The 26,530-nt window shown below is 37.1% G+C and overlaps 2 protein-coding genes across 2 annotated transcripts in view; one reads left to right on the top strand and one right to left on the bottom strand.

The window, feature by feature from the left end:
- LOC108242109 (protein kinase C-binding protein NELL1) overlaps positions 1-26,530 on the bottom strand; it is a 328,852-nt gene that overhangs the window by 129,267 nt on the left and 173,055 nt on the right. The window lies entirely within an intron of this gene.
- LOC108242133 (piggyBac transposable element-derived protein 4) lies at positions 14,793-20,947 on the top strand. The gene is made up of 2 exons (XM_017426774.3): positions 14,793-15,031; positions 18,246-20,947. Exons 1-2 carry the CDS (start codon positions 14,910-14,912, stop codon positions 20,308-20,310), a joined length of 2,187 nt encoding a protein of 728 aa, XP_017282263.1. The 5' UTR covers positions 14,793-14,909; the 3' UTR covers positions 20,311-20,947.

Consider the following 26,530-nt stretch of genomic DNA (forward strand, 5'->3'; position numbering starts at 1 on the left):
ATGCAGGTGACAAAATGCAAACGTATGTAGGAACCAGTTTAGAGTGATCACAAGTCAAAATCTGTGTACGTTTTGCAATTTTACGTCTTCAACTCTTCAAAAGTTGCAGCCAGATGAGATACAGGCCTTCCATCATGCATATAGCATGTTTTCCCTGCTTCGTGCAATTTTGTCTGCTGTTTTGTTAGACATTGGGAGGCAAGTGGATGTAAATAAGGCTAAATGTAACATAATTAAAGACAACTGGAAAAAAAAAATATTAATATAAAACTGGATCAAATATCTAATAAAAAACTTTATCTATAGGTTTATATAATATAAATAATATAATATTAATATAAATATAAAGGAAACAATGAGAATAAATTTAATGAATAACTAATCATTTTTGTTAGTTCACATGAAAAGTTACTATGTTCATTTGCCAATGTTTAAAAGAAAGATTTTGAGCAATCAAGAAAAACAAAAAGCATCTTTTTGAACCAGGCTTTTGTGTCTCCACCTGTAGACTTATTCTTTTGCCTTTGAGGTCTCCCCCTGAACCAGGTTTGGCCTCTGTATTTGTGTGTCTTTCAGCTTATTAGAATGGTCTTTCCAGCTTTGATGCTACATCTCAGAGGATTAGAGCTCTCCCAATGAACAGGAAGTGTGCCACTCTTTTTAAATATCTTCCCTGCCGAGTCCAGACCAACAAGACAAATATTGATCACACAAAGCCCCCATTTCAGCCTGCAGCCTCATTTAAAGCTTTATTATTTCTAAATGAATCCCCAACAACAGCCCCCTGCTGAATGAATTTCATGCATGCTGCTACCTTCAAAGCCACGGCTCTGGCTTATCATTTGCTTGCACTTGAAATATCTCACCACAATATTCTAAAAATAAAGGAAAAATAAAAGAATCCCTATCTTTCTCCCTCTACTAGAAGAAAACTATGAAAAACTGGGCCACAAATGATGCAGACCCGGTTGTGGACATGAATCAATCTGAAAAGGTCATACTGATAGAATCAGATTAAGGGAACAGGATGCACTATACTCAAGGTATATGACACAGATAAACCCATTCAAAAACTACAAGGGAACTTAAAGCCAAGACCAGCGCCTCATCTCACTTTGAAAGAAGTGATACAGTTCCTCAAACAAACACAAATGGGCAGAATACATACTTCTGCTGCAATACTTCTGCTTGCATTTAAAATAAATGCAGTTTCAAGGATCCGACAAAGACAATACAAGGAACCAGCAGGTGATCCCGCCCTGAAAAAAAATACTCTTTTATAACAGGAATGTCTCATGTAATGAAGCAGTGATGCAAAGAAAGAAAGAGGATGCATTGATTGCTCTGCTCGAAGTCTGACATTCACTAGAAAATTGGTTTGTCAACACAGCTGCAAACTTCAAATATGCTTCAAAATGGTTTCATTTTGCTGCATTTGTTTATTTCACTCATGCAGTTTTAAAGATGACTATTAATGCGCAGACACAAAACTGTAATAAAGCTCAAGAAAGTCACAAACCATTCATGAGTGAAAAGGGAACAAGTAGAAGAAAACGTATACAACCTGTCCTAGTAATAAGACCCCATATGGCCATGTTTATCTAAACTTTCACCACAACTGAAACCCAAACACAAAATCAACCACAAACATAAGCATCTATCTTAAACATTATCATTCATGTGTTCATCGCATTTCATTTCATTATTTTTTTTTAAAAAGTTTTTAAAAATGATTACGAGTTTAAATAACATTTTTAAGTCATCATCCAGATCATTTCATAAGGAATCATCTGAACGACGATATACAAAGTCCAAAGTTATATGCTCAGCATCATTGTTGTTATTACTTTTTTATTTTGAACAACAATAAATAGATAAATAAATCCACATGTTAAGCAATACACAACACCAACAACAAAATTGAATTATCCAAGCCAGCCACTCCATCAACAACTCCTCATTAGAATCAATAAGTTGTCAGTCATATGCAACCTTTTTTTTAATACTATTAATATTTTACTCTTCTTAAGTTAAAGCCATTGGAAGGCAAATAACCATCAAATATTATTTGTAATTAAGTCAAACTACCAGAAAGCAGGATTACAGATGGACCAATACTAATTTAGCATAAACTAATAATACTAACATACATCCTAATTTCTTCTCATAGCTATACCAATATGATGATTTTGTCAGATAACATAAAATTAATAAAACTTCACAGATTCTCATATTCCTAAGGTACAACCAGTGTCTCACTGAGTTTCTGACTGTTGCAAAATAGTATTTGGGAGGGAATCTCCAAAAAGTCTTGAAACATTTGCAGGGGGGGATCTTCATTTCCCTGCATGAGTTGCAGAGGTGCACAATCTTGCCGCTTGAATTTTGAACATATTTAAACTAAAAATAAAAAAAACAAATAAAAGTGTCCTATATTTTTTTTCAAACTAGCACATTGGACTTCTTGTATTAAATGTAAAAATGATTGCCAAAATTAGGAGACTGCTTACCAATAATCCTCAAATAATGATCAGCAAATTAATAGGAGTTATGAAAATGACTGTTTTACAGAAATTTAAATCCATCCACAAAAAGGCACAAACACTGCAGAACAATGTGATTTGCTTGAAGTATAAAGGGCCATTTCAGTATGGCATATGCCTCAGGCAATGTCATTTATATACTAGGATTTGCCTTCCACATAACTTTAAGTTCATTTTTTCCCCCCACACTTTCACTGTGTGAGAGTTAGGTGAAAATAACAACTGAGAAATCCATTTAGCAGTGTTGTATAATTAGGACTGAAAGGAGCTATTACTTCTACAGCTCTACAGGACAGCGGAGTGTCTGCAGGAGCAAAGAAAAGCTGTAATACTGGCAGAGCCAATCAGAAACCATTTTCCTCTCATTTAGCTTTAAGAGCTTGAGTCAAAGTGGCCTCAAATGTTTCTTCAAATAGGGACAATCATCTAACAATGAAGCTGCAAAACTATATCAGTCTAAAGTGATGAAAAATAATGTTGCAGTTTTATTGGGCTTAAACATCTAAGCAGAGATTTATTTATAGATTAGATTCCAATTTAAAGTTATGATCAAACAAACTTGCTAATTCTTTAACACAAACACACTACTTTATACTGAAACAATTCTAAATCACAAAATACGTTGTTTTTTTTCTCAGATAAACTCACGTACTTTCAGTATTATTTAAAAAAAATACTGTAAATATTTGTCTTTTTTGCAAGAATAAAAACTTTATTTAAACCAGCTACTGTTGTGAAGTGAACATTCTTTATGCCTCATTGTCCTGTTAAGGGATGAGACACGTTTTAGGAACATCCACAGGCACACAAACATGTTCATTTGATAGATTGAGGCCGTGTCCATATGGAAACAAAGGGTTTTTTTAAGGCAATATTTTTGTTGTCATTTCTTAAAATATCCTCGTATACACAGCACTGTTTTGGGAAATTACTTCATTCACCCAAAACACCAAAAAAGAAAAAAAAAAAAGGAAAAGACCCAAACTGCTGTAGTATTTATGCCAGACCTGTATGTGGTGCCGTTTGTACCACAAAACTACACTAAAAACAGGAAACAAGGAGTGGAGAATGTGTGCAAAGGTAACACACCGGGTGCAAAAATGTAAACACACCAAGAAGAAGTGGGCGTGTTCAGGTCACAGGTTAGACTAGAGGTGGGGCTATGACATCATCCTTCAAAAAGTTTCTTTTTGGTGATCTCCACAAAAGCTCAAGTGCGGCATGTCAACATTTTCTCACTTTGAAACCCGTTTTCAAAAACTACTGTTTGGGGCTCCTAAAATATTGTCTACATGTGGACTCGAGGCTGAAGTGTTAAAAAAAAATCCTTTTGCGCGTTGACAAAAAGCGTTCCTGTGAGGATGGCTATTAAGACAACAGAAACAGTGGTAGTCAACTTCCCTAAGAGCAAGATTGCTTTATTATGTCAAGTACTTGGTAGAAATGATCCTGCTTTTGTATGTTTCTAGGAAAAAAAACAGGACTGACTGCAATCAAAATCAAAATGGATGTGTACGGCTAAGCATAAGCAAAACATACCGTAATTACAGTACAGGCGGATTTCTTTCTCTGGCTATGAAACATCTGAATTACCTATTTCAATGTTTCCAGAAATACAGTGACTAAAACTAATGTTTTTTGTTCGTTTGATTGTTTCTATGTTTATGTTTCGTGTATTTAATTAAAGTCTGCATGGCATTGCGGTTATCTGCGGTTATATGTTGTGCAACACTAAAGCAAAGAAAATATATTTCAAGTGTTGGCTCACAAAAGATATGTTTCTTTATAGATTTGAACAAAAAAAAAAACAACGCTGCAGTTTTTCTGATGAAAACCGCCGCAACAGAAATAACTGAAACTTTAAACTGCGAGACCGTTGGACAGTTCACAATACTGCGGTCATACCCTGAGGCTGGATTCTTAGCTAAAAAAAGTCATTCACTGCTCTTAAAAAGAATGAATTCATTGTTTATTACAGGACTTTCCAAACTTTTTAGCTTCTGACCCCCAAAACAACAATGTCACAGACTTTGTGACTCCAAATATCTTTGCTTTAACTACACAAATAAGGACATAATGACAACACAACAAGTATAAACTCACATTTTTTCTGTATATGTCTATTTTTATCTTTTTTAACAGTTGTAGTATGTAGGAATTGTTATTATTTTATTATTTTCATATGTGGTGTTTTGTAACTCACAGTGGGGTCCTGATACCCACTTTGGGAACCACTGGTTTAATGTACAAACCTCTGACAATGCAGAAACTGCAAGCCTAATACAGACAGACAGACAAATCAACCAACACTACCAAAAACACAAACTCCTGGGTGGAGGTAAAAAAAACAAAAAAAAAAAAACAAAAAAAACAATCTAAAGTAATAAATTTAGGTAATAGATAACATAAGTACAAATCTGCAACAGAAACATTTTACCACATCTAGAACAGATCTCGGGGACTATTTCATTCTGTTTTAAAATAAGTATAATAATAATAAAAAAAACCTTTAACAATCTAAGCTTGGCAGAGTTACCGTAATATTTTTAATCACAAACAAGCACTTTGTTTCTGTTTATTCTCACAGTTCAGAGAGAGAGAGGTATGATGTTACATAAATTTAAGTTAAAAATAAAAAAATAAAAACTACTAAAGTAACACTTGGGATGCTTCCTGTTGGATTTGGATGATTCAATTTAATGACTCTGTCCTCAGCACAGGAGAAAAAAATAAGGTCCTATTCTGCAGATGATCTGTCATTATCTCAAAACAATCAGAATGAAGGAGCGAGTAATAGAAGTTTGAGTGTTCCTCTGTGATTGTATTTGATGGGAATGTGGTCAGTTTGTTCCTGGATGTTTGCTCAAAGAGTCAAAGTGATTAAAAATGAGTGGTGGGCCTGAACGCAAAATGAAGTGTGTGGTCAGAGGAGACTGTTATCTTTGAAGGTGCCTTTATCTTCTGCTGCTGTGTCACATTCTGCAATGTGACTTTTTTTTTTTCAACAAAATGTTTAATTCATGATGAGTAAAGAGCTGCTTGATGTTACAAATGAGGCCAGAAGAAACTCAGACTTTTATGCTCACAGAAAGCTGATTACTGTCAGACTAGACTCTGGATGCGATGATAACATTACGTTGCTTTCCTTTGATTCTTCTATTAACCTCAGTAAGAAAATGTCACTGGCTCGGTGTAGAAAATCTTGCCTGTGGTTTGTTATGTCTTGGCATTTTTAAATGGAAATGTTAAATTTTCAGCCAAGTGGAAAAAAGCAAATGTGTGCATAAAATCAATCTTGCAGACGTGTGTTTTATGAGTACCGGAGAATCATGTTCAAACAGCTTTTGGATCCTCCTCTCTCTGATGGTGGCGTACACTGCTGTTATGTTAGGAGTCCATGCACAAGATACATCAGTTTCAGGTAAACACAGGGAAAGGTGCGCTTTGTAACATAATCGATATGAGATATTTAGGTTCAAATCTAACCAAAATTTGTGTTACAGCATTTTTACCATGATGGGAACATGAAAGCTATCAGCTAATTATAATGATGTAAAAAAAATACTAGAGGATTTGAGCGTTTACAATCACAATGACCTGCCTGCTCCCTCACCCCAGGAGACAGAGAGGGAGCACCTGTGGAATCTTAAATGCATCATTTGTACTCTCATCAGAGCTGTAGGACTCCAGTCATCAAAACAGGTCATAAACTTTGTTAGAACTCCTCCTCCTGAGTAGTTGGACACATTGTTTGCTCACGTAGTTTAGTTCCTCCTCACCTCACCTCTCTTACCCCACTGAACTAGAGAAACACGGAACTGGCCACTGACAGCAGCTAGGCAAGATTTATGAGAAATCCTTTGTGTATCACGCTGCACTGTTTACATGTGGAAGCCCCACGTTGTTAACTCCTTTTGCATGCTGTATGCTGTGCCATCAGTGCATAAACGCACAGAAAAATACTACTTTACCTAAACATATACCATGTATAACGTGAAAGCAGATGACAAGAGTATTATATAACGAGCCGTCTGTTTTAGCATTAGCCGAGGCAAAATGCTGACAAAACGCTCTACTACTATTGTAATAAAAATACCACTGCTGTAGCAATTGTAGGTAGACCAGTACATAACTGCATTTAAAATAATTACTTTACATGTCTGCTTAGTCGAACTAGAGCTCCACACTTCATTTCACTTACAATAATAACTTACAGAGAGGATATAAACTTGGGGTGGTGATAGCAAAACTATTAAATCACAATATTTGTAACAGTATCTATCTTTCTATCTATCTCTGTTAGCAAATACACAATGGACAAGACAGACAGTATCTGAAAAGGTCACATTTTATGGTTTATGATCTAACATGAGATAATACTCACCAATGAAACATAATGTTATGTTCTTTGAAGTGCTAGCTCACATAATTATAACAATTATTGACAAAATACTGATTTCCTTTGTTGAGTTTAGGTTTTTTTAGTCTGATATTAATGGTCTGCTATCATTCTGGCAGTATTTAAGAAAGCTCCCATTGCTGCACAACGGGTTTCTCAAGATGAACTCTCATCACACAAACATAGACTGCACAGGAGCAGTCCATTCCAGTGTTTCTCTAGTTAAGTGTCATAAGCCCTATCCACACATGAACATTTTTTTTGCAAGTACATCAAAGTTTTTTTTTATTGTTTTACTCCTGCATTAACACAAAAACGTTTTAGGTATTTTTCAAAACTGGGCTCCAGAATGGAAAAAAAAATCTTTAACCGCAACTCTTGCATTTTTGTGTGGACAGCTTAAATGCAACATTTTGAAAACTATGCTGTCATAAACCCACCTCTAACCTCACCTAGTGTGACAGACACATTCACAGTAACCAGTTTTTGAATTAGAAGGAAAAAAGTGCCAGTATGATGCGCTGCTCCACTCTCATGTCAAAGGGGAAATAAAATAAAATATCAAAAAAATGAGTTTTCATGTTATTCTTTTAGTTAAACCCTACCATAAAATTCTCAAGTGGTCCATTTCTCTTATTTAAAATGTTTATGATTTGCTTTTAGAGTTTTTGCGTCAAAATCCCGAAGTTGGGTGACTGTGTAGGCGATGCTACCTCCTTGGTTGGTGACGTAGAAGGAGCCGTGGACAGCTGTGGCAGTGTTTATCAAGGAAAATGGAAGCAGAAGAAGAGGCAAGTTTTGTTAACAAGACATCCCGGTGTGAAAACACGTTTTGTTTCACTTTTGGTCTGGAGTGATGCTGTTGGGCAATCGAGCCCCACCTTTCAGAAGGCGAACCCACAAGCTTTGCAATGATGTCATACAGTCTTCAAGGAGTTTCCCATCAGGTCAGATGGTGGGAGGCAGTGGGTGCTGATCCGACAGGCGGTGGTTGTTTAAATAAAGGTTTGTATTTTAGGTGGTTTTAGGTGGTTCTTTACAAAACGTTAACTCCACAGTCAGTCGCCAGGCCTTGGGTTGTAATTTTCATCAGGAGCTAAACTAACCACATTCATCAAACTTTCTTGTTCTCTGGGAAGCTGAAGAATGACACAGCTGTTGGAGTTTTGGGTTGGTTTACACAATTAATTGCAACGCACTGAAACATTTCACCGCCACACTATCTGTATTTGCTATTTACTGCCTTGTTGGTGTTCCAGTGCTTGGCACTCAAAACGTCACACTTCCGAGTGATCATGAAAAATGACGAAGAGACTCTAGTAATTTTTTCAATCTTTGATTATGAATTTTTCATTAGCGTATTTTTTTTTTAAAAATTAGACTCAGAAAACAAGCACCTTTTATGACTTTCTTTTGATTTATGTTAGCTTCAAGACACTTTTCATTTTCCCTTTAAACAATCACATCTTGTTTGGCCAAGACTTAAATAACCAACAGATTTACTGTTTACTTACAGTAATGATCCTCCTGTCTGTGTACAGACTGTATATATTAGCCCTCAATACTATGGATCATATTCCTGGCACTCACCCAGCTGTGCCTCTAAGCTTAACTTTTACCCAATTATCATTTCTTATGAGTCATGCAACACCTGATTACCTATATTTGACCCATTAAGGACCCATAGCTTAGTTGGTGACACTGATGCTGAGTACTGGCATGTTTATAAGTAAGTGGTGGTATGATATAAAAAATGACGATATGCTAAGGATGAAAATTTAGAAGTTCCAGTACTGTTTATCGGAATGGCGTACAGGCCCATCTCAAGCACAGACAGTAACAACAACAATGACAAATTACATCCTCGTGTTTATGCAGACACTAGTTTCCCAGTTACAGTAAAACCTTTTTATAATGTGTAACTTCAGTGAGCAGAAAAGGTTGACAAAACAATAATGATGCCTTTAAGGGAGCAGAGCAAGAACCCCTAATGCATATTAGGTTAACTGGTAAATCCAAATTGTCATTAGGTGAGACCATGAATGGTTGTCTGTTCTGTTTGTCTTTGTGTGTCCCTGTGATGGACTTGCGACCTGTCCAGGGTGTACCCTGCCTCCTGCGCAGTGACTGCTGGCGATAGGCACCAGCTCCCCGGGATCCTGCGTGGAAAAGCAAGTAAAGAAAAATGGATGCTTTGAGCACTGTGAGGAAAACTCTTCCCTCCAGCTGTCCCTCGCTGGATACTTGTCTTGAATCATCAATTATGTCCGCGTATTTAGACTGACACGACTCCCACTCTCCCAGTGGTTTTTGCTCCTGTATTTGCCATTTTCCACTCATTGTTGTGTTTACAGCATAAACCTATTATATACTCAATATACAGTCTTTTTATGATTCCTTCCTTGTGTTTAAGCTTCACTAGTATGCTCTGTTTTTGATGTATTGCATTACAGCACTGCATACAGGCCTGGAATAGTTAATACAGCATTTTGGGGTTGTTTTCAGCTTCTCTGTGTGGATGTAAATATTTCTAGAAATAGTGCTGTGTTTACAAGGCTACTTATAAATGACAAAAAAAACACACACACAAAAAAAACCAACAATAAAAAAAAAAAAAACATTGTTTTTTAAAGAGAAAAAAAAGGGATCCAAGTGAACAAAACCTTAGGGTCAGAAATGTGACCTTTACTGGCATAATGAGTCTAAATGTGCACACTTGCTGTGCAAAGATTGTGAATACATTGATTTTTGCTATAACTAAGACTTGCATAAAAATGAGTCCATAAAGACACCATCTAGTCATCCCAGTAACTAAACTGGCATGTAATCTTCCTAAACTAGACTTTAAATTAAAGTTTACAGGTACGTCTTCAGAAATATTTGTTGTAATTCTCTCTCTTTTTTTTTAATTGACAGTTTTCTTGTCTGCCAGCTGCCGTAATGCCAGGAACACCCTTTGTATAACGCTTGGGTCATTGTGAAGCTTGGGTATTTCCCTTTTTGTCCCAACGACATAATTCCAGACCAATAAATAAAACAAGTTTTTAAACCAGCACTCTCGTAAACAAAACTAGCTTGTTGCTAACCAGGTATCAACAAATTAAAATCAACAAATTTCAAGAACTACATATCATTTAGAAGCTTCTGAGATGGAGAATTTAAAGACTATAATAACTTAATATGGAAAAAAATTCAAATTTTTTACCCAGCACGGGTCACAAATGACACTTTGGAGGACTAAATGAAGATAACCCTTCTTGATTACATATGACAAACAAGAAAAGTGTAAAGAGGAGTTCCTTTAAATATACAAATCACAAGGCACCCCCCCTCCCACCCACCCACCCCCAGGAAAACACAACAGACCCCTCCGTTCTGATTATGGCGAGGAAGTGTCAAAGGTTTGACTCACAACTGTTTAACTGCAAGATCTCATCCCCCACCTTTCTCTGCAGGTCTCTGAAAGAGGAACTCCTGACCCTGCAATAAAATGAACGTTGGAGTTTCACACCAGACTAATTTACAGCTGCTCTGTGAAAATAAACTGTTTGAAACACAATGCAGACGAGTTGCATTATTCTGATCCATTTCTTTCTTTGTAATAGCCAAAACTGTTGTTTTCTTTCACTGGGACTAGTGGAATATTTATTATTGTTTAACATTTTACTCTATTCTTATCTTACCAAATTTATGTTTTCTAGCACTCAATTTATTTAATATTCATCTTGTATGCCATTCATACATTTAATCTTTTTTTAAGTTTTAAGCAAAGATGTTACACACTGTGTAGAGTTCAGAGTAGGTCTTGTGAAGGACTCTCAGTTAATACCACATCAAATTTTAGCTCAGTAGCAAGTTTTTGGGTTGGCTAAGGTTGATTAACTGTGGTGGCCATCTTAGATTATGTTGATGTCAAAATTAATACAAATGACATCCAGTGATTAGTTTATGAAAAAATCTATTCAGTGGTTGATGAGATATTTTGCTAACAGACAAACAGGGTTGACTTCAAAAGTGAATGCTAAAGTTTTAAGTAAAGCTCTTTCATAATGCCTTTGGATTATGTATTGTGATTTACTCTCAGCTACAACCAGAACAAATTTAAAGTCAACATATGTCAAATTGATTGTATCATACCAGTTTTTGTATTTTCTAAATCAGTTGGCTATGGCGACCATCTTAAATTGGATTGACTCCAAACATTAGTCATTCATAGTTGGATGTTCACTGATTATTTCCTGAAAATCTCAGTAAAATCTGTCCAGGGGTTTGTAAGATATTTTACTAACAAACAGACACACATACAGACCCGAGCAAAAATGTTTTTGTCTACCTTTGCTTTTAGTTATTTTTATTTGAATTTTTTTCTTTTTTTTCTTTTTTTAGCAATTTTAACTGTGGGGATGTTAAAGATGATTTACTAAATAAAAAGCAGGTAAATCAGGAAAAGTCATGCTGCATTAGAGGTGTGTGTGTGTGTGTATAGATAGGGAATATGAGCTGTCAGGAGGTGCTGTGTGAATCTGACTGGATACAAGGCAATCGAATGAAAAGGAGGATAAAACAAAGACATAAATGATCAAATGGTAAGAAAGAGCTCATGAAAATTTAAAGAGTAACAGATTTTGCTAATTTTTCCACGAGATGTAAATTATTTATCCACTTCCTGACGATCCCAACTTCATGCTGCATTCTTTAAACAGGATGTAAAGGTCATGGAGACAAGATGGTAACGATTAACACACTTCAGCTGTGTTGGGGCTTTATCTTGCCACCTTCCTTTTACTCTTTCCTGCTTTCCATCAAACACTAACAAAGGATTGCGAACATTTTAGATGCTTGTTATGCTCAGTGTGGTATGAAACTAAATGAGGCCTGACCTGCGTTTAAACCCAGCAGTCGAAAATGAGAAGAAGCATCTGATTTGACGTGGGCAAAAAGTTATGAAACAAGCATAACCATTGTTGTTGTTCGATTGAGCCACGCAGCTCAACAGGAGGCAAAAAATGTTTTCTTCTTTTCGTCCATTTATCAAAACACGGCTCTGTGTCTCCCTGAAGGTCAACGGCAGCAGAAAAACTCGAAATGTGCTCCCTGTTTTTTTTTTTTGTTTCTTTTTTCTACTACTAAATTTAATAAAATACAGGGTGCTGATCTATTCCTCATAAGATAACCCAAATAAGTGAAATCTGACCTGTCCATTTATCAAAAAGCAAAATCTATTAATGACGACCTGTGGTTAAATATTAACACAATCTGTTAGTGTTGAGAAGTACCTGTTGGGGATTTATTGCAGCTACCACACCAAGTTTTAGGTCAGTATCTGTAAAATGGGCTGAGTTTTTGCCATTTTAATCTTTCCTAAGGTCAGCTGGCTGTGGTGGCCATCTTGAATGAGGTTGACTCCAAAAGTTAACCTTTTAAAAAAGGAGGATTTACCAGCAATAAGTGATTAAAAGTTCCGTATGAAGATCAAGAAGGGTCATATCAACAAATATCCCAGTTATTTCAATCTTCAACATGTTGACTTGGTGCAAACTTCACCCCTAAAGTTTTAGAATTTTTAATGCTAAATCCTAATTTTTCACTAGTGTGTTATATAAATTGTGTCAAACCAGAAATTATTTGCTTTTCGCCTTTCATAAAGTGAATTATTTATTTATTTATTGGGGGGGGGGGGNGGGGGGGGTACGTCCTGTACTCAGAGCTGCACCTCCTGTAAACTCTGAGCTCGACAACGTTTCGGCCCGTCTAAAATGAATAAGCAATGAAGAAGCCGTTGGGTGTCCTGGGAAACGGTGTGACGACAAACAAATCCTCAGAAGGCAGAAATGGGAGGGAAAATGGGCCCTTTAAACTTTCCAGAATCTGAACTCACAGCTGTGACAGACTGAATAATTCATGACTTGTTCATGACTCCAGCTAGAAACACAAAATATTCAACAGCTTTTACATGAATTTACTGCTCGCACGTTTTTGTTAAACCCTGAATGGACACTTTTAAAGGAAATATGTATAAAGCCAAAAGGAGTGGTTACTACATCTACACGTCACAAAGTAAACAAACTGTTCCAATTTTTTTTTATTCCACTGGGAATGTCACTGGAATACCTAAAAACATATTACCCATATAATAGTTTTCCTCATGACTGTGATGTGTGCTTGTTTTTGTCTTTACTCTTACCAAAATATCTCATACACCAGTGGATGCATCGAACTCTTATAAAGCACTCAGTGGATATACATCTACCACAGACTGACATTTGGAGCCGTTGGGGTCATTTAAGATGGCCCCAACGGCTAAGCATCCTAAGCAAACACAAAAATGGCGATGAGTTAAACAATTTTACAGATCTTCAGCTCAAACTGTGTGTGTTAGTGGTTGAGAGTCATCCCTAACACATACTCTAATGCAAGAGTGCACATACATAAGATGTAACTGACAAGGTTTCATTAAATGTACTTGTACATTTGAACTGACTTGCTGCTACTTTAAGTTGTTTTGCTACAAAACAAAACTTTGCAATAAAGGCACAAAAAATCCACTTTTGAATATAACCTCCAAGCCTTTTAAGTGCTGACTGTTTTTTTTATATTTTTTCTTATTTTCCTCCATGGCTGTGTTGAGGACAGGGGCTGTAGAAGCAAGTGCATGTTTATTCTTACTCTTCACCCACAATAATGCTGCTGTTTCTGAATTACAACCCTGAAGGTAAAGTGAGGTCACTAAGTAGACACTTTGTTGGACTCCCAGCAAATAACGGATGATTATGAGATCCTTGCACCTCCAAACGCACATTAATGTGATTATGTCTGTAGCCTACGCAACTGACAGTATCAAAGGCTGTTGTGCTCTCAACATACACCCACCACCAGGTAATAAGGACCAGGTTCTCACACGTGTGAGGAAAAAACAAAACAAAACTGATATGTGATTATTATGGTGCACAAAATTACTAATATGGTAATAATACTACACACATTCAATAAATTAACACGAAAAAAATCAACATTTTACAACAAGAGGCTTCTTTTTCAATGTTAAACAGTAGCAATATTCACTTCTTTTTTGTTATTTATTTTATTTCATGTTTTTTTTTATTCCTGTTCCTATACCAGCAGAGAGCATGGTGTTCATGCTGACATAAAGAGCAGATAAAAATACCATAATAGCTATAAAAGGTTGAGCCCTTTTGCTTAAATAAAGCTTGAAGCATATCTCCTGCTGCCTTTCATGTCAGAGTTGTAATTAAAGATCATGTTATGTAGAGAAATGACAGAGCTGAAGTTGTTTTGGTCAAACTTTTCAAATGACATCATGCAATACGGTAAAATCTTGTGAGATGTGTTTACTCTCAAAGTATGTGTTTCGTTATATTAGGCTGACTCCAAAAGTTAATCAGTAGTAGATGTACATCCAGTATTTACTTCCAGATGGTTTCATTACAATTTTGAAATAACAATAAAGTGATTTATTATTATTTCAAAAAGAATATTGCCTGTTTCTGTTGGATGGCAGGCTGTAAATATAAAATGATATAAATAAAAACTTTATATCCAATGTTATTTTTAACATTTGACAAGGTGGAATTAGTATCAGTAGTAAAGGAAATAAAACTTTTTTTTATTTATGTATTTATTTTGCTATATTTTTTAAATATGCTCTCCCAATAATTCATATTTATTAAAAAAACGACAACAACTCAGTCATGAGCACCAGAAAATTTGGCGAAATACCTCTGACAAAACAAAACAAAACCACAAAGTTGGCTTTGAAATTCAACTGGGATGTGCCCATGACCATATATGGGTATGAAAACACGGCGACGTCCTATGAGGAGCTGAGACCCCGCGTAAAAGGAAATCCATTGCAAAGGAGGGCGCATGAAAAGAAGGGGAGACACGGGTTAAAGCACTTCCATAACTCTCTTTAAGGATCAATTCGTGCACGACGTCTGGCTCCAGACATGCTGCTCTCAGAATCTGAGGATGAATTAGCGGAGCTCTCGTCAGACGTGGACTCAGACAGCGAGTCCAGCCGCAGCAGTCTGGATCAGGACTACACTCCCGGGGCCCCCGGATCAGATCAGTGAGTTCAGAGCATGATGGTGTGGGCCTCACTCTGCAATGCAATGTCTGCGTTTAACCTGCACAGATTTTGCATTAAAAAAAACAAAAATCAAATCGATGTTAAACTGCTGGTGAACAGCCACCTAAGTGAATTGTTATTGTTCTTTGAACACGGGGGTGGGGGAGGGTGTTTGGCCACCAACTGGACCTGTGTGTGTGTGTGTGTGTGTGTGTAACCACTGCTTTCTGCGCGCTTGTAATCCACTTTGCAGCACCTTGCAAGATGAAGCTGCAGCTGTTTCTGACTGCTGGCTGCCCTTAGTCCGGTCAGTGTGCATGTGTGTGCGCGCGCACGTGCTCGCGCGCGTGTGTACAGGTCCGCAGGAAATACACGGAAGGGCCACGCGCCGCTGAACATGCCTCGGTTCGGTTTTATGCACGAGAAACGGTCCGTTTTCGGCTCAAATGGCTGCACACATCCACAGGTGGTCGCTGCTAAAATAGCAAATCTCTCCCTACGAACAGACTAACAGAGGTTGATGCTTGCTGAAAGGCTTTTTTATTCAGCTGCACGGACCGAACGTGATTACATTACATGGGAGCGACGAGGCGAGATCAGGAGCTCCCAACTCCTGGAAGGTGTGGTCCGACGGGGGAGGGGCTGGCGTGTTCTATTTTTTCTTTTCTTTTTTCTTTCTTTGTCTCTCTTGTAATATAGCTATACTAAAAGAGGGGGGGAAATTGCATTAGTCGAATGATCACGTTTTAAAGGGATGTTCCGTCCATTTTTAAGTGTTTTTTGTTTTGTGGAAAACTTATGAAGAAAAAACATATCTTGCCTTTTTTTTTCTTTTTTGATTTTTGAGCACTCACAGCTTTTTTTTGCATGCAGCCAAAAGCAAAGTGGCAATACTGTTTTTGCCCCTTTGTGTGTGTGTTTGCTTTTCTGTTCCATTAGCAAAATATCTCATATATCAGTGGAAAGATTTGAGTGAAACTCTCAGAACGTAATCAGTGAATGGGCATCCACAACTGATTACCTTTTAGCGTCAACCCCAATTCAAGATGGCCACTACAGCCAACAGACCTTAGGAAACACAGAAATGGCTTTAACTCAGTCATTTTTACAGATATTGAGCTCAGTTTTGTGTGGTAGTAGCTGACAGTCAGCATGATAGTCTTTGAGCACTAGCACACCTAAGAAGTTCTCACAATATCATATGGGATTTGGATTATAATGTGTTTTACAAGGCCTGACCACAACAACTAGAACTCGCATAAGAGGATTTTAGTTTAAAAGTCTGGCCGGAAATTTATTAGCAACAGTTTACATCCAACAGGACTTACAATCTCATGCATAGTTTGAGTGAGGCCAAGACAAAGTGGATTTCTGTTGTCTTAAAGCTGCTCTGATCTCCAAAATTTCAAAATGGTTCATGCAAATCTTATTTCCAGGGCCGGTGCGGTATCAGCGGGGAGTTGTAACACTTTCAGGCCAGCCTTGGTTCAATTCTGGCAGACATTTGATAATATTCTTTGCCAGGATAATCATGTAATGCAAGACTTATAGGGCTTTAAAGATTTAAATAGTAACATTTGCATGAAGCACCCAAAGTCTTTTTCAGGATTGTAGCGGTTTTAAATTGGCGGTGGACCGGTTTGGAAGAGGGTCCAGTGGAACAAACATTATTAGCTTGTCAGTATGGTCCAAGCAGAGTTAATTCCAAAGTGGATTGCTGCTGTCCTAAAACAACATAAATTTATAAAAAGTTATAGCAGTTCATGTAAATGCTAAAATTTAAACATTTACATCATGCTCAGTTTCACATTGAACAATTTTGGCAGAAATATTATGAAAATCCTGCCAGAATTAGCCCCAGGCGGCACCCGAGGTGTCACACCTCATGCTGTTACAGCATTTTGTTCTTGCAAATAGCCACATAATTCATTGTATATTAATTGTGTATTGCAAAACTGACATAAAGATCTATTCTGAGTGAACCACAACTAAATTTTTGAGGTTAGAGCTGCTTTAGTAGGCCAACAATCCACTTTGGTCTTGCATTCAGGTTGGCTGTGAGCGTCTTAGTCCTGTCAGATGTAAACTGTCTTTTTTCAAACTGCGGTCACTCAAAGATCCATCTACAACATTAAACCACAGAACCTCCCTTCAGAATAGGTGTGTATAAATCATAGCAAAGATGAGAATGTAAAATTGGGCAACCATCATTAAACGTCAACATAATTTAATTTTTGCTAAAGCTATGTGAACTACTAATGGTAAGCATTTATACTTGTCTGCTAGTTTGTGTGTTTTTGCTGTTACATCAACAAAATTTATATAAAATCTAAGTTATTGTGGCTTTCTATTAAGTGCTACACACAATGGTGACTTAATAAAACCCAACTCTGCATCTGGTACATCCATAGTACAATCTGGAGCACACAGATGTTCAACATCAATTACTTTGTACATGAATGACCACTACATAAAAAAAAATGAAAAGAAGACCATGAATTAGATGGGTTGTACAACTGACTGAGACTATGCAGACCTATAAAAATGAGGAAACTATTTCTGATTGCACATCATGAGCAAGCCAGGTGCAGTCTATTAAGTGTTACAAGTTATGTTTCGTGTAACCATTATTCCGATGCAAGTCTTTGTTTATGTTTTTTTAAGCAGGTGGCAAATTAAAATGTTAAAAACTGCCTATGAAGCAGACCTAACAGTTTTTGCAGAAGACGTCACTGCTTTGTGTTAGTGTTAGTGGGTTTCACATGTCTTGAGAGGGATGGCAACAACACACAAAGTGTATGTCTCTTGTCTGTGTGGTGTAGATTAAATACAGAAGTATAAATATTAAGTACAAGAGGAGGGTTGTGATCTGCATAAAGACTAAAAAGAGCTCCAGTTGTTGGCTTTCATATTCTTACTTCAGGTATCTGTTTTTATTCATAGCAATGATGATAATTATCCTGCACTTTTAAAGAGAGACATACTATGGTATAAACAGGAAAATATAGTGGTTCTAGCAAACTCGCTGTATACTACTAAATACTTAATGCAGCTGGTGTATGTGATGCCAGATGGTGATGGTATTAGGTTTCTTCTATTCTTAATATTGGCATGGGAGAATGGTTGAAATTGCAACATCTCACCCTGTCTGAATTTGTCCACACAAAATTCACCTAGAATATAATTAACCCTTATCCATCTACTTCCTGGACAGGGACGACTTCTCTGATGAAGACAGCTCAGGTGAGGAGTGGGACTGTACGCCTGCAAAGAGGAGACCTTCCAGGAGGCTGTACCGCGCTGCATACGCTTCTCCAGCATCATCCCCCCTGAAATCGACATCTAAAAAGTGGGAGCACAGTCCCAGAAGAAAGACGAGCCGCTGTGCAACTACACCCCAGAAAAACAACTCGTCCCCCATTTCTAGCAGGAGATTCTCCACTCCAAGCAGGAAAAGTCAAAGTGTGAAGCGGCAAAGGGAAAGGCAGGATGTAGGGACAGATGAAGATGAAGAGGATGGTGAGGACCGCTGGCGAAATATTGATGAGGAAGACACTGAACTTCCTCAGCTGCGATTCAGACCTGAGAGGGATGTAGGGCCACAGCTGAACCGAACAGCAAACTACACACCACTTGAACTCTTTCAGTTATTCTTCTCTACAACTGTAATTGATACGCTGGTGAAAAACACAAATGCCTATGGTGAGAAGAAATGCCAAAGCCAGAAGGAAAGCTGGGTGCCTGTCACAACAGCAGATATGTACTCCTTCATTTGCCTTGTCCTCTACATGGGTATTGTTCCGCTCAAAACTCTAAAAGAGTTCTGGAGAGGATCTCAGCTCTTCAGCCTGCCATTTCCTGCTTCTGTCATGCCTTGCAGACGTTTTTTAGCCATTTCTCGTGGCCTGCACATGAATGATCCTGCTGTCGAAGCTGCCAATGACCGAAAGAAAGGGACAATGGAGTTTGACAGACTCTGCAAGATAAAGCCACTGTATGAGCAGATTTTGGAGGCCTGTCAAACATTCTTTCATCCTTACCAGCACATCTCCATAGATGAACGAATGGTGGCTAGTAAAGCTAGGTTTGGATTCAAACAGTACAGCAGAAACAAGCCAACAAAATGGGGCTTTAAGCTTTTTGTCTTAGCAGATTCAATCTGTGGCTACACGTTGAATTTTTTTGTGTATGGAGGGAAAGATGGACAACCTACAGGGAAGGGGATAAGCTACGATGCTGTCATGAGACTGCTGAAGATCCCCTTTCTAGGCAAAGGGTACAAGCTCTATGTTGATAACTTTTACACGAGTCCAACTCTCTTCCTTGACCTGCTTAAAAAAAAAGTTTGGGCATGTGGCACTATCCGTTCCAATGTAACAGGTTATCCCAAGGTGAAAAAGAATAACATGCCAGAAAAAACACCCAGGGGGACTATTCGTTGGCTCAGAAAAGGAAAGTTGCTCTTCGTTAAGTGGTATGACACCCGTGAGGTAACGATGTGTTCTACCATGCACAGAGCCTACAGTAATGACATAGCAAAACGTAAAGTGAAAAGTGCAGATGGACAGTGGACAGTTAAGCATGTGCCTATTCCAGGCTGCATCAAAGATTACAACAAGCATATGGGAGGTGTTGACCTGTCCGATGCACTCATTGGCTACTACAATGTACTTCATAAAACACACAGATGGTACAAAACTCTGTTTTATCACTTTATTGACATAGCCACCGTAAATGCCTTCATCCTTCACAAAGAAATGTGCAAACTGCAAAATAAGTCTGTAGGTACACAGAAACTCTTCAGGGAACAACTCATTTTGTCCCTGGCTCAGATCGGTTCTACTCCACGCAGGTCAGGGCCACAAAACTTTATGGTGTCAGTGTTTCCTTTCAGAGTGCCTCCTGCCTCTCCATTAAAAGTCCGACCTGCCTCTGTGTCCGCAGTGCCACCTGCCCCCCCATCTAATGTGCAGCTCGTCTCAGTTCCTTCCTACCCCGAGGCATCTTCTGGCTCTACAGAGCTATCCAACCATGCTTCCAATGGTACAGCACTTGCTGCAGCCTTTGATGTACCAGGTTTCGGGCACCTGCCTTCTTACTTTGTTGAACAAATGAGCAATGTGGCCTCCAGAGACAGAGCTACTGCAGGAAGAAGAGCATGTGTGGTCTGCAAAAGAAAATCACCAGTCTATTGCAGCACCTGTCACAAAACTCTTTGCTTGACATCTTTAAGAAACTGCTATAGTAAATGGCATAGAAGCAATAACATCTGTATTTAGGTGAATGCATACAGCCTGCACAAATAGGTTTAATAAGCGGCGTGAACTACACCTTCAGGATTCATTTAACTTGGTCATGGCTTGAATTGTTTTTTGTTTTTTTGATTTAAACAAAATACTTGAAAACTCTGTTAGATGTACTGTGACATATAGTGGGATATATTAAAATATGGTATGGGCAATGACAGTCGAAACTATGGATGAGTGAAGAATGTCTACCTAAACAAAGAAACCGAGTCATTATCTACACCATCTGGATTTTGTATATATCACCAGAAGTTTAATGTCTCTCTCTGTACCACTTAAGTAGCTCAACATCAGAAACCAGTAAGCAATACAGGAATTAATCCAGAAACAGACGTGTCGCTGTGCTGGACAGATTTACTTCAGGAAAAACCAGGTCTCCTCGAGAGTCTCAGGAATGCATTAATGCTAGTCTAATGATTGGATGGTGCTGCAGTTGCGATTTCCCAGTCTGCCAAAATGCTCATTTTGTGGCTACAAGCCTTAAAAATAAAATGAAGCACAGAGGCAGTGGTTAGACACAGACTATGTGCTCTTAGGAAGAAAATGCAAGAACCTGTGGCACAAATCGTATTGCAATGCAGTAATACATTTATTTAAAAGAAAAAAAAAACGTTTCATGTGAAAATCTTGTACTGAAAGTTGGGTCATCACCACCTTACTGTGATAGGTTAGTATCATTAGTGTGGTACCCATCTACCTCATGTCATTATGGCTTATCGCCATCTATCACTAGGACCCAAAATGACTTTGCTACTGTTCACAGATGTGATGATGCCTCAGCTGAAAAGGGCATATAGCTTAAGATCAAGGGCATATTAATCACAAGCTAAGGCAAACTGTACAGCATAACCCAAAGAAGAAATGGGCACTGCACATGGATGTAACAACTAAAATGAATGTTCAATACTACTTATTTCTGCCTAAATGTGTACTTAATTCATCTGTATGTACTTTTTTTGTATCTACACTCTGAAATGAAACATATTTGTGTTACTGTCATCTATTTGAGATTACAAAAATGATGCAGCTGTATGTTTGTTCAGCATCTTATCTAATGTTTTACACTTCACATAAATCCAGGTTAATCCTAATCCTCCAGAGATTATCTTCTGTTGAATAACTTCTTTTTTTTTAAGTTTGAGCTCCATTGTTGAAATGACTTAAGATGACAGACATTTAAAGCCTACATAAAGAGTTTTTTTTAAGTCAAGGTACCTCAGCACTTCAACATTTTATCAGTGTTTTTCTTTTTACCCAGTAATAACTTCAGTGCATACTTGAAATGTGTTTGGATGTAATTTTTAAAGCACACTCCTTTTGGGGGCACTTCTAGAGAAATCCTAAAGTTTTGTTCGATATTGTTAATGTAAAACGTCACTTTTATGAACTTTCTAAGTAGTTCTTACTGTCAGATTAATTCAGCTGAGCCCTGACCAAGAACCAGTTGAAATTATTATTTTTATTTTTTAAAACACTTTCTACCTTCTGAACCCAATTAGGAAGCCTGAAAAGGTACATATTTTCTTAATCCGACAAGAAAGATTTTTTTTGGTCTTCCCAGCATAATGAAAGAACATTATGAAGGTTCATGAAAAGGAAAATTATATACCGCATATAGTTAAAAATGGAAAATAAAATATATAAATGTTGCAATACATAGAAAAAACCTTTCAATAAATTATTAGTAAGACATTATGCAGCACCAGTACAAATTATTAAAGGAGTTGTGTTATTGATGAAATGGTGAAGGTGAAACAATTTATTCAAAAAAATTATCTGTATGACAGAAGAATTGAGAAACCTTTTCTCTCTGTAGTCAGTCTTGGAGTGGGTGTAATGGATTATCCATGATAGAGGTTTTTTTGACACTCTGTTTTTCATTGTCCTAAAAGTTCTAACTTGTTACCTAAATTGTAAAATACAAAAGCTCTTATACCTAAAACTAGTCAAATATGACTTCAGTTTTATATAGAATGAGTGCATTTACTACCCTAACTGTAGACCTTTGAACCTTACTTGTAAAATAGAAATAGGCTTTAGTCATTAACTAATATGCTTAAGAGGTGTTACCTCATTCTTTGGTGAGTATTTGATCACTATATTCTGTGAAAAATAAAACTTTGACTAATAAACTGCAGAATAAAATTGTAGATTAGTTAAATATTAATTATGATTCATGCTCAGTTAACAGGTAGGGATATTAGACCAGCAACTGACAAATGTAGTTTCTTTGGGAATTAGTTGGGAAAAGTGTTGCTATTTCCTAAAAAAAAGATAGACAGGTAAAGTAGAATGCATACATGGGCAACCACAATGTTGATTTATTTTAATATTAAGTATGTGGAAGTATTTCTTAACAAACAAGTTTCCACAAACATTGGTGTCAGCCCCATGAACGACTTGTGCCTTTTTGAAGAAATGTCCTTTATTTTCAGATATGCAGTATTAAAGCTCATATCCTCATAGCTAAACTGGATTTAAACAAGTCTGACATTTGTTCTTAAAAAGTGAAAGGAGAAAAACACTTAACAGTTTTTGTATTCTATGTCATTTTTGCCATAGGTGCTGTTAGTAGTTTTGAATTAATTTCAGGACAGAAAAAGATAGTATGTAATTTTGCATGTTTATGTGTGTATTTGTATGTAGTTGTTAGGTAGAAATGTGGAACTGTGCATTTTATTTTTCATTCTTAAAGGATTTACATATACAGACATGATTTTTGATATTGTAGAAAACAGGGATTATTTGTGACGATTCTGATAACTTGAAAAACAAATGTTTGAAAACAATTCTGTGACGCTAAATATGTTAAAGATATGTGTAAAACAACAGCTCTCATGATGCTAACTTTTGAGCCAGATACTTTTCTAGAGAGTTTGTCCTCATTTTGTCTGACACTGAATGAATCAAATAAATAACGTTCTCAAAAAGTGAAAAGAAGCTTGAGTGGTTTTATCTTTGTACAATTGTTTATACATTTTATTATCTGTACGGTCAAAACAAAATCTACAGAGGTTTTATAAAAACTGCATAAGGTGATAGAATAAAAAATAAAAAAATCAGTTAAAGCCTTATAAATTGGTTAAAGCCTTCTGCAATACATGATGTTATTTTGTAAAAAATGTCCTCATTTAGATTAAATAAAAAAAACTATTACATTACATTTTATAAACACATTTTAAACTATATTTCTTTCTCTTTTCCATATTTCTTAAACCCTGAAACAATAAAAGCAAATTCCATTCTTTTTTTTCAACAATGTAGCTCTGAAGACAGACATTATTTTTGTAAAAAAAAATGTGTCTGTGCTGTTAACAAGCTGCAGTTTGGTGGATTTAATTATGATGAATAATTGCTTTTCTTTTTTACATTTTAAGATCTTATCTTCTCCCTGTAGTTAGTCAGTTAGTCCATCACTATTTCAGAAACTGCTCAAAGTTGGATTTTCGTTTGTTTAAACTTCCTGCTATTGTTTGGGTGCTTTAACCCAGCTCATTCTATTCATAAATTAATAGTGGAAACAATAATTACTATCAGCACTGTGTTTAAATTTATACAAAATGAGGGGAGCGGAACAGATCTGGATCATTCCTGGCGAAATATGTTGTAAAATTGGCAAATAGATCAGTCAAATTGTTTAGTAGGAAAATGCACTAAGGTTAAAAGCAGGTTTAAAAGAAATATGGTAATATATCACTTCAAAGAATAACTTTGCATAATTAGACCCTGGGTTTGCTGAAGATATTCTCAATGATGTGTATATAAATAAACTTATTAAAAAAACACAGTTTGCTTCACAGCAGAATGCATTAAGTATGTCCATATTGCCCCTGACCTTTTGTCTATAAAAAAGATACAGCGTGCATGTTCTTTTTAGTAGTAGCCATATGAAAAAAGAAAACAGAGATGTTGGAAAAAAGGTGTAGGACTTAGGTTAAGTGAGGCAAATGAACTTTGATCTAATCCAGCTCCAGTCTGATGGAAGCCGGATGTGAACAACACATGCATTAGCAGCCAGGTGGCAGCTGCAGCGCTGAGACGCCCGCGGTTTACAACCTGATAGCTAAATTTACAAAGACACTGCAGACAGAGCAGCCACTCAGATGTGGTGATGTGGTGTGAGCATCCTTCTGTGATTATATATCCTGTCTCTGCAGATACGAGAGTGTTTAACCATCTGCCAATCACAGGCGCTGACAGTATTTGGCTTTCTTCTGAACATTAAATTGGGAGCAATTTTGTAGCTGCTGCTCTGAATCTCATTTCTCAGCTCATAAAGCCGGGAATTCAGGAAGACAAACTTTTGTTTCCATTTCACAGGAGATTAATACTTTTCAGCAAAGTCAAGTAAGTGCTCTACAAAATTTAATGTCTACAGACAAAATGGGTTCTATTTGAAAGTTAATATCACATTGCTTAACTCATCTTTTCACTGCTTTTTAAAAAATATTAGCTCCATTTCTTTATCAGTTGTCAATGCTGGCACTGAAGCTTAGCAGGAAGAGTTCTCAGTTTGTTGCCTTTTGCTTGCTTGGATTAAACAGCCCTTGTGTACTTCCTGAACTGAAGGGTGAAAAAGATGATGAACGACTGCATAGTAATACCAGACAAAGTAAACACATTGACATAATCCAGTTTTAGTCCATAAATAAGTTTGCCTGGTGTCTCACCAGAACTCTTGGCTTTCACAAAGAAATGCTAAAAATAAATTCAGCATTTAGGTTGACAATACAGCAAATAAAATAAACAAGTTTGGAACCATCAACAACAACAACAACAAAAAAAACCCTGGAAAATAAAAAAGTATGTTTTATGTTCATTTAAGCAATATTTCTTGACCTCATTTGAAAATGTAAAACCTAGCATTCTTTGAAGGAATACATATCACGTCTGAGTTTTAACCTAGAAGAGTTAAAACAGGGTTGGTTAAAGTTATGCACAATATAAAGTGAATATAAAGTTATGCACAATCTTACACACAAAATCTTGAGAACTCTGCTAGTGCTCAGAGTATGGGTTGTGTATGAATTCCAGCGACTATCACATCAAAATGTAGCTCAGTATCTGGGAAATTAACAGTAACTGTATAGTAATTTTTGTGTTTGCTCAGGTCAATTGGCTGCAGCAACCACTTTGAATGGAGTTGATTTCAAAAGTTATATAGTTGCAGAAGTGCATCAAATGATTAGTTTTGAAGAGTTTTATTAAAATTTGTCCAGTAGTTCACGCAATATCTTGCTAAACGACAGAATTGACTCCAATAGTTACTGGCAAGGTTTTAAACACCAATTTCATGTGATTGGTTATTGTTTGGAGTATGTATCAAGATTGCCTCTCAGCTACAACCGCACCAAATTTTGGCTCAGTATCTGTAAAATTGACTGAGATAAAACCATTTTTACTAGCAGGAACTACACTGCAAAGGTAAGGAAGTGAGGATGAGAGGTTGAGTCGATCTGAAGGTTTAGTCTCATCTGAGGAGTTTCATAAGAAGTAGCTTGGAAGAAGGAGACCTGGAGTGGGGTTCTGTCTCACTGGGTATGCATCCTGACCAGCTTAAGACACCCTAAGATGGATGAGTGGATGTTGGTAGAACTATGGCGGGGATGAAGGGTGAAAATAATGACAAGATTTGGAGAGCTGTCTTCAACTGTCTGGTGATAGATCTGATGGGACAGTGTGAACTGGACCTGCTCTGTAAAGCCTACTGCAGTACCTTTTTTTTTTTTTTTTCTGCTCCTGGTGGAAGGCGGACGTGTTTCTTTTCTCTCTGTCTCCTCGTGCCTCCCCCCAGCCTTTTCTTTTTCAAAGCCTCTTTTTACATATTTTCCAAAAATTTAAGGAATATGGATCTGATCAGCTGGTTTCTCAACGCAATGGATACAATTTCCTCGACTGGGTGAAGGAGAGTCCAGTCTCGGGATATGTCTCGCTGGGTATACAGTGGATTCCTGGCAGGAGTGGAAGACTGTGTACCTACCAACGTGGAAGTTCCTTTTATATTTGGGTTTTTGATAACAGGATTTCTGCTGTTTGGACCAGACAGTTACCTGGATTATCGTCAAATTCGTGGATGGGTTCACGGATCGACCAGCACTCAGACTGTAAACAGGAGCAAAATTGCAAACTACTCCGAACTGGCTGATATTCCATCATCAAAGACAATGGCCTCTGGACTAAATGCAATTTCTGG

This window comes from Kryptolebias marmoratus, linkage group LG15 (assembly GCF_001649575.2).
Source record: "Kryptolebias marmoratus isolate JLee-2015 linkage group LG15, ASM164957v2, whole genome shotgun sequence".
NCBI lineage: Eukaryota > Metazoa > Chordata > Actinopteri > Cyprinodontiformes > Rivulidae > Kryptolebias > Kryptolebias marmoratus.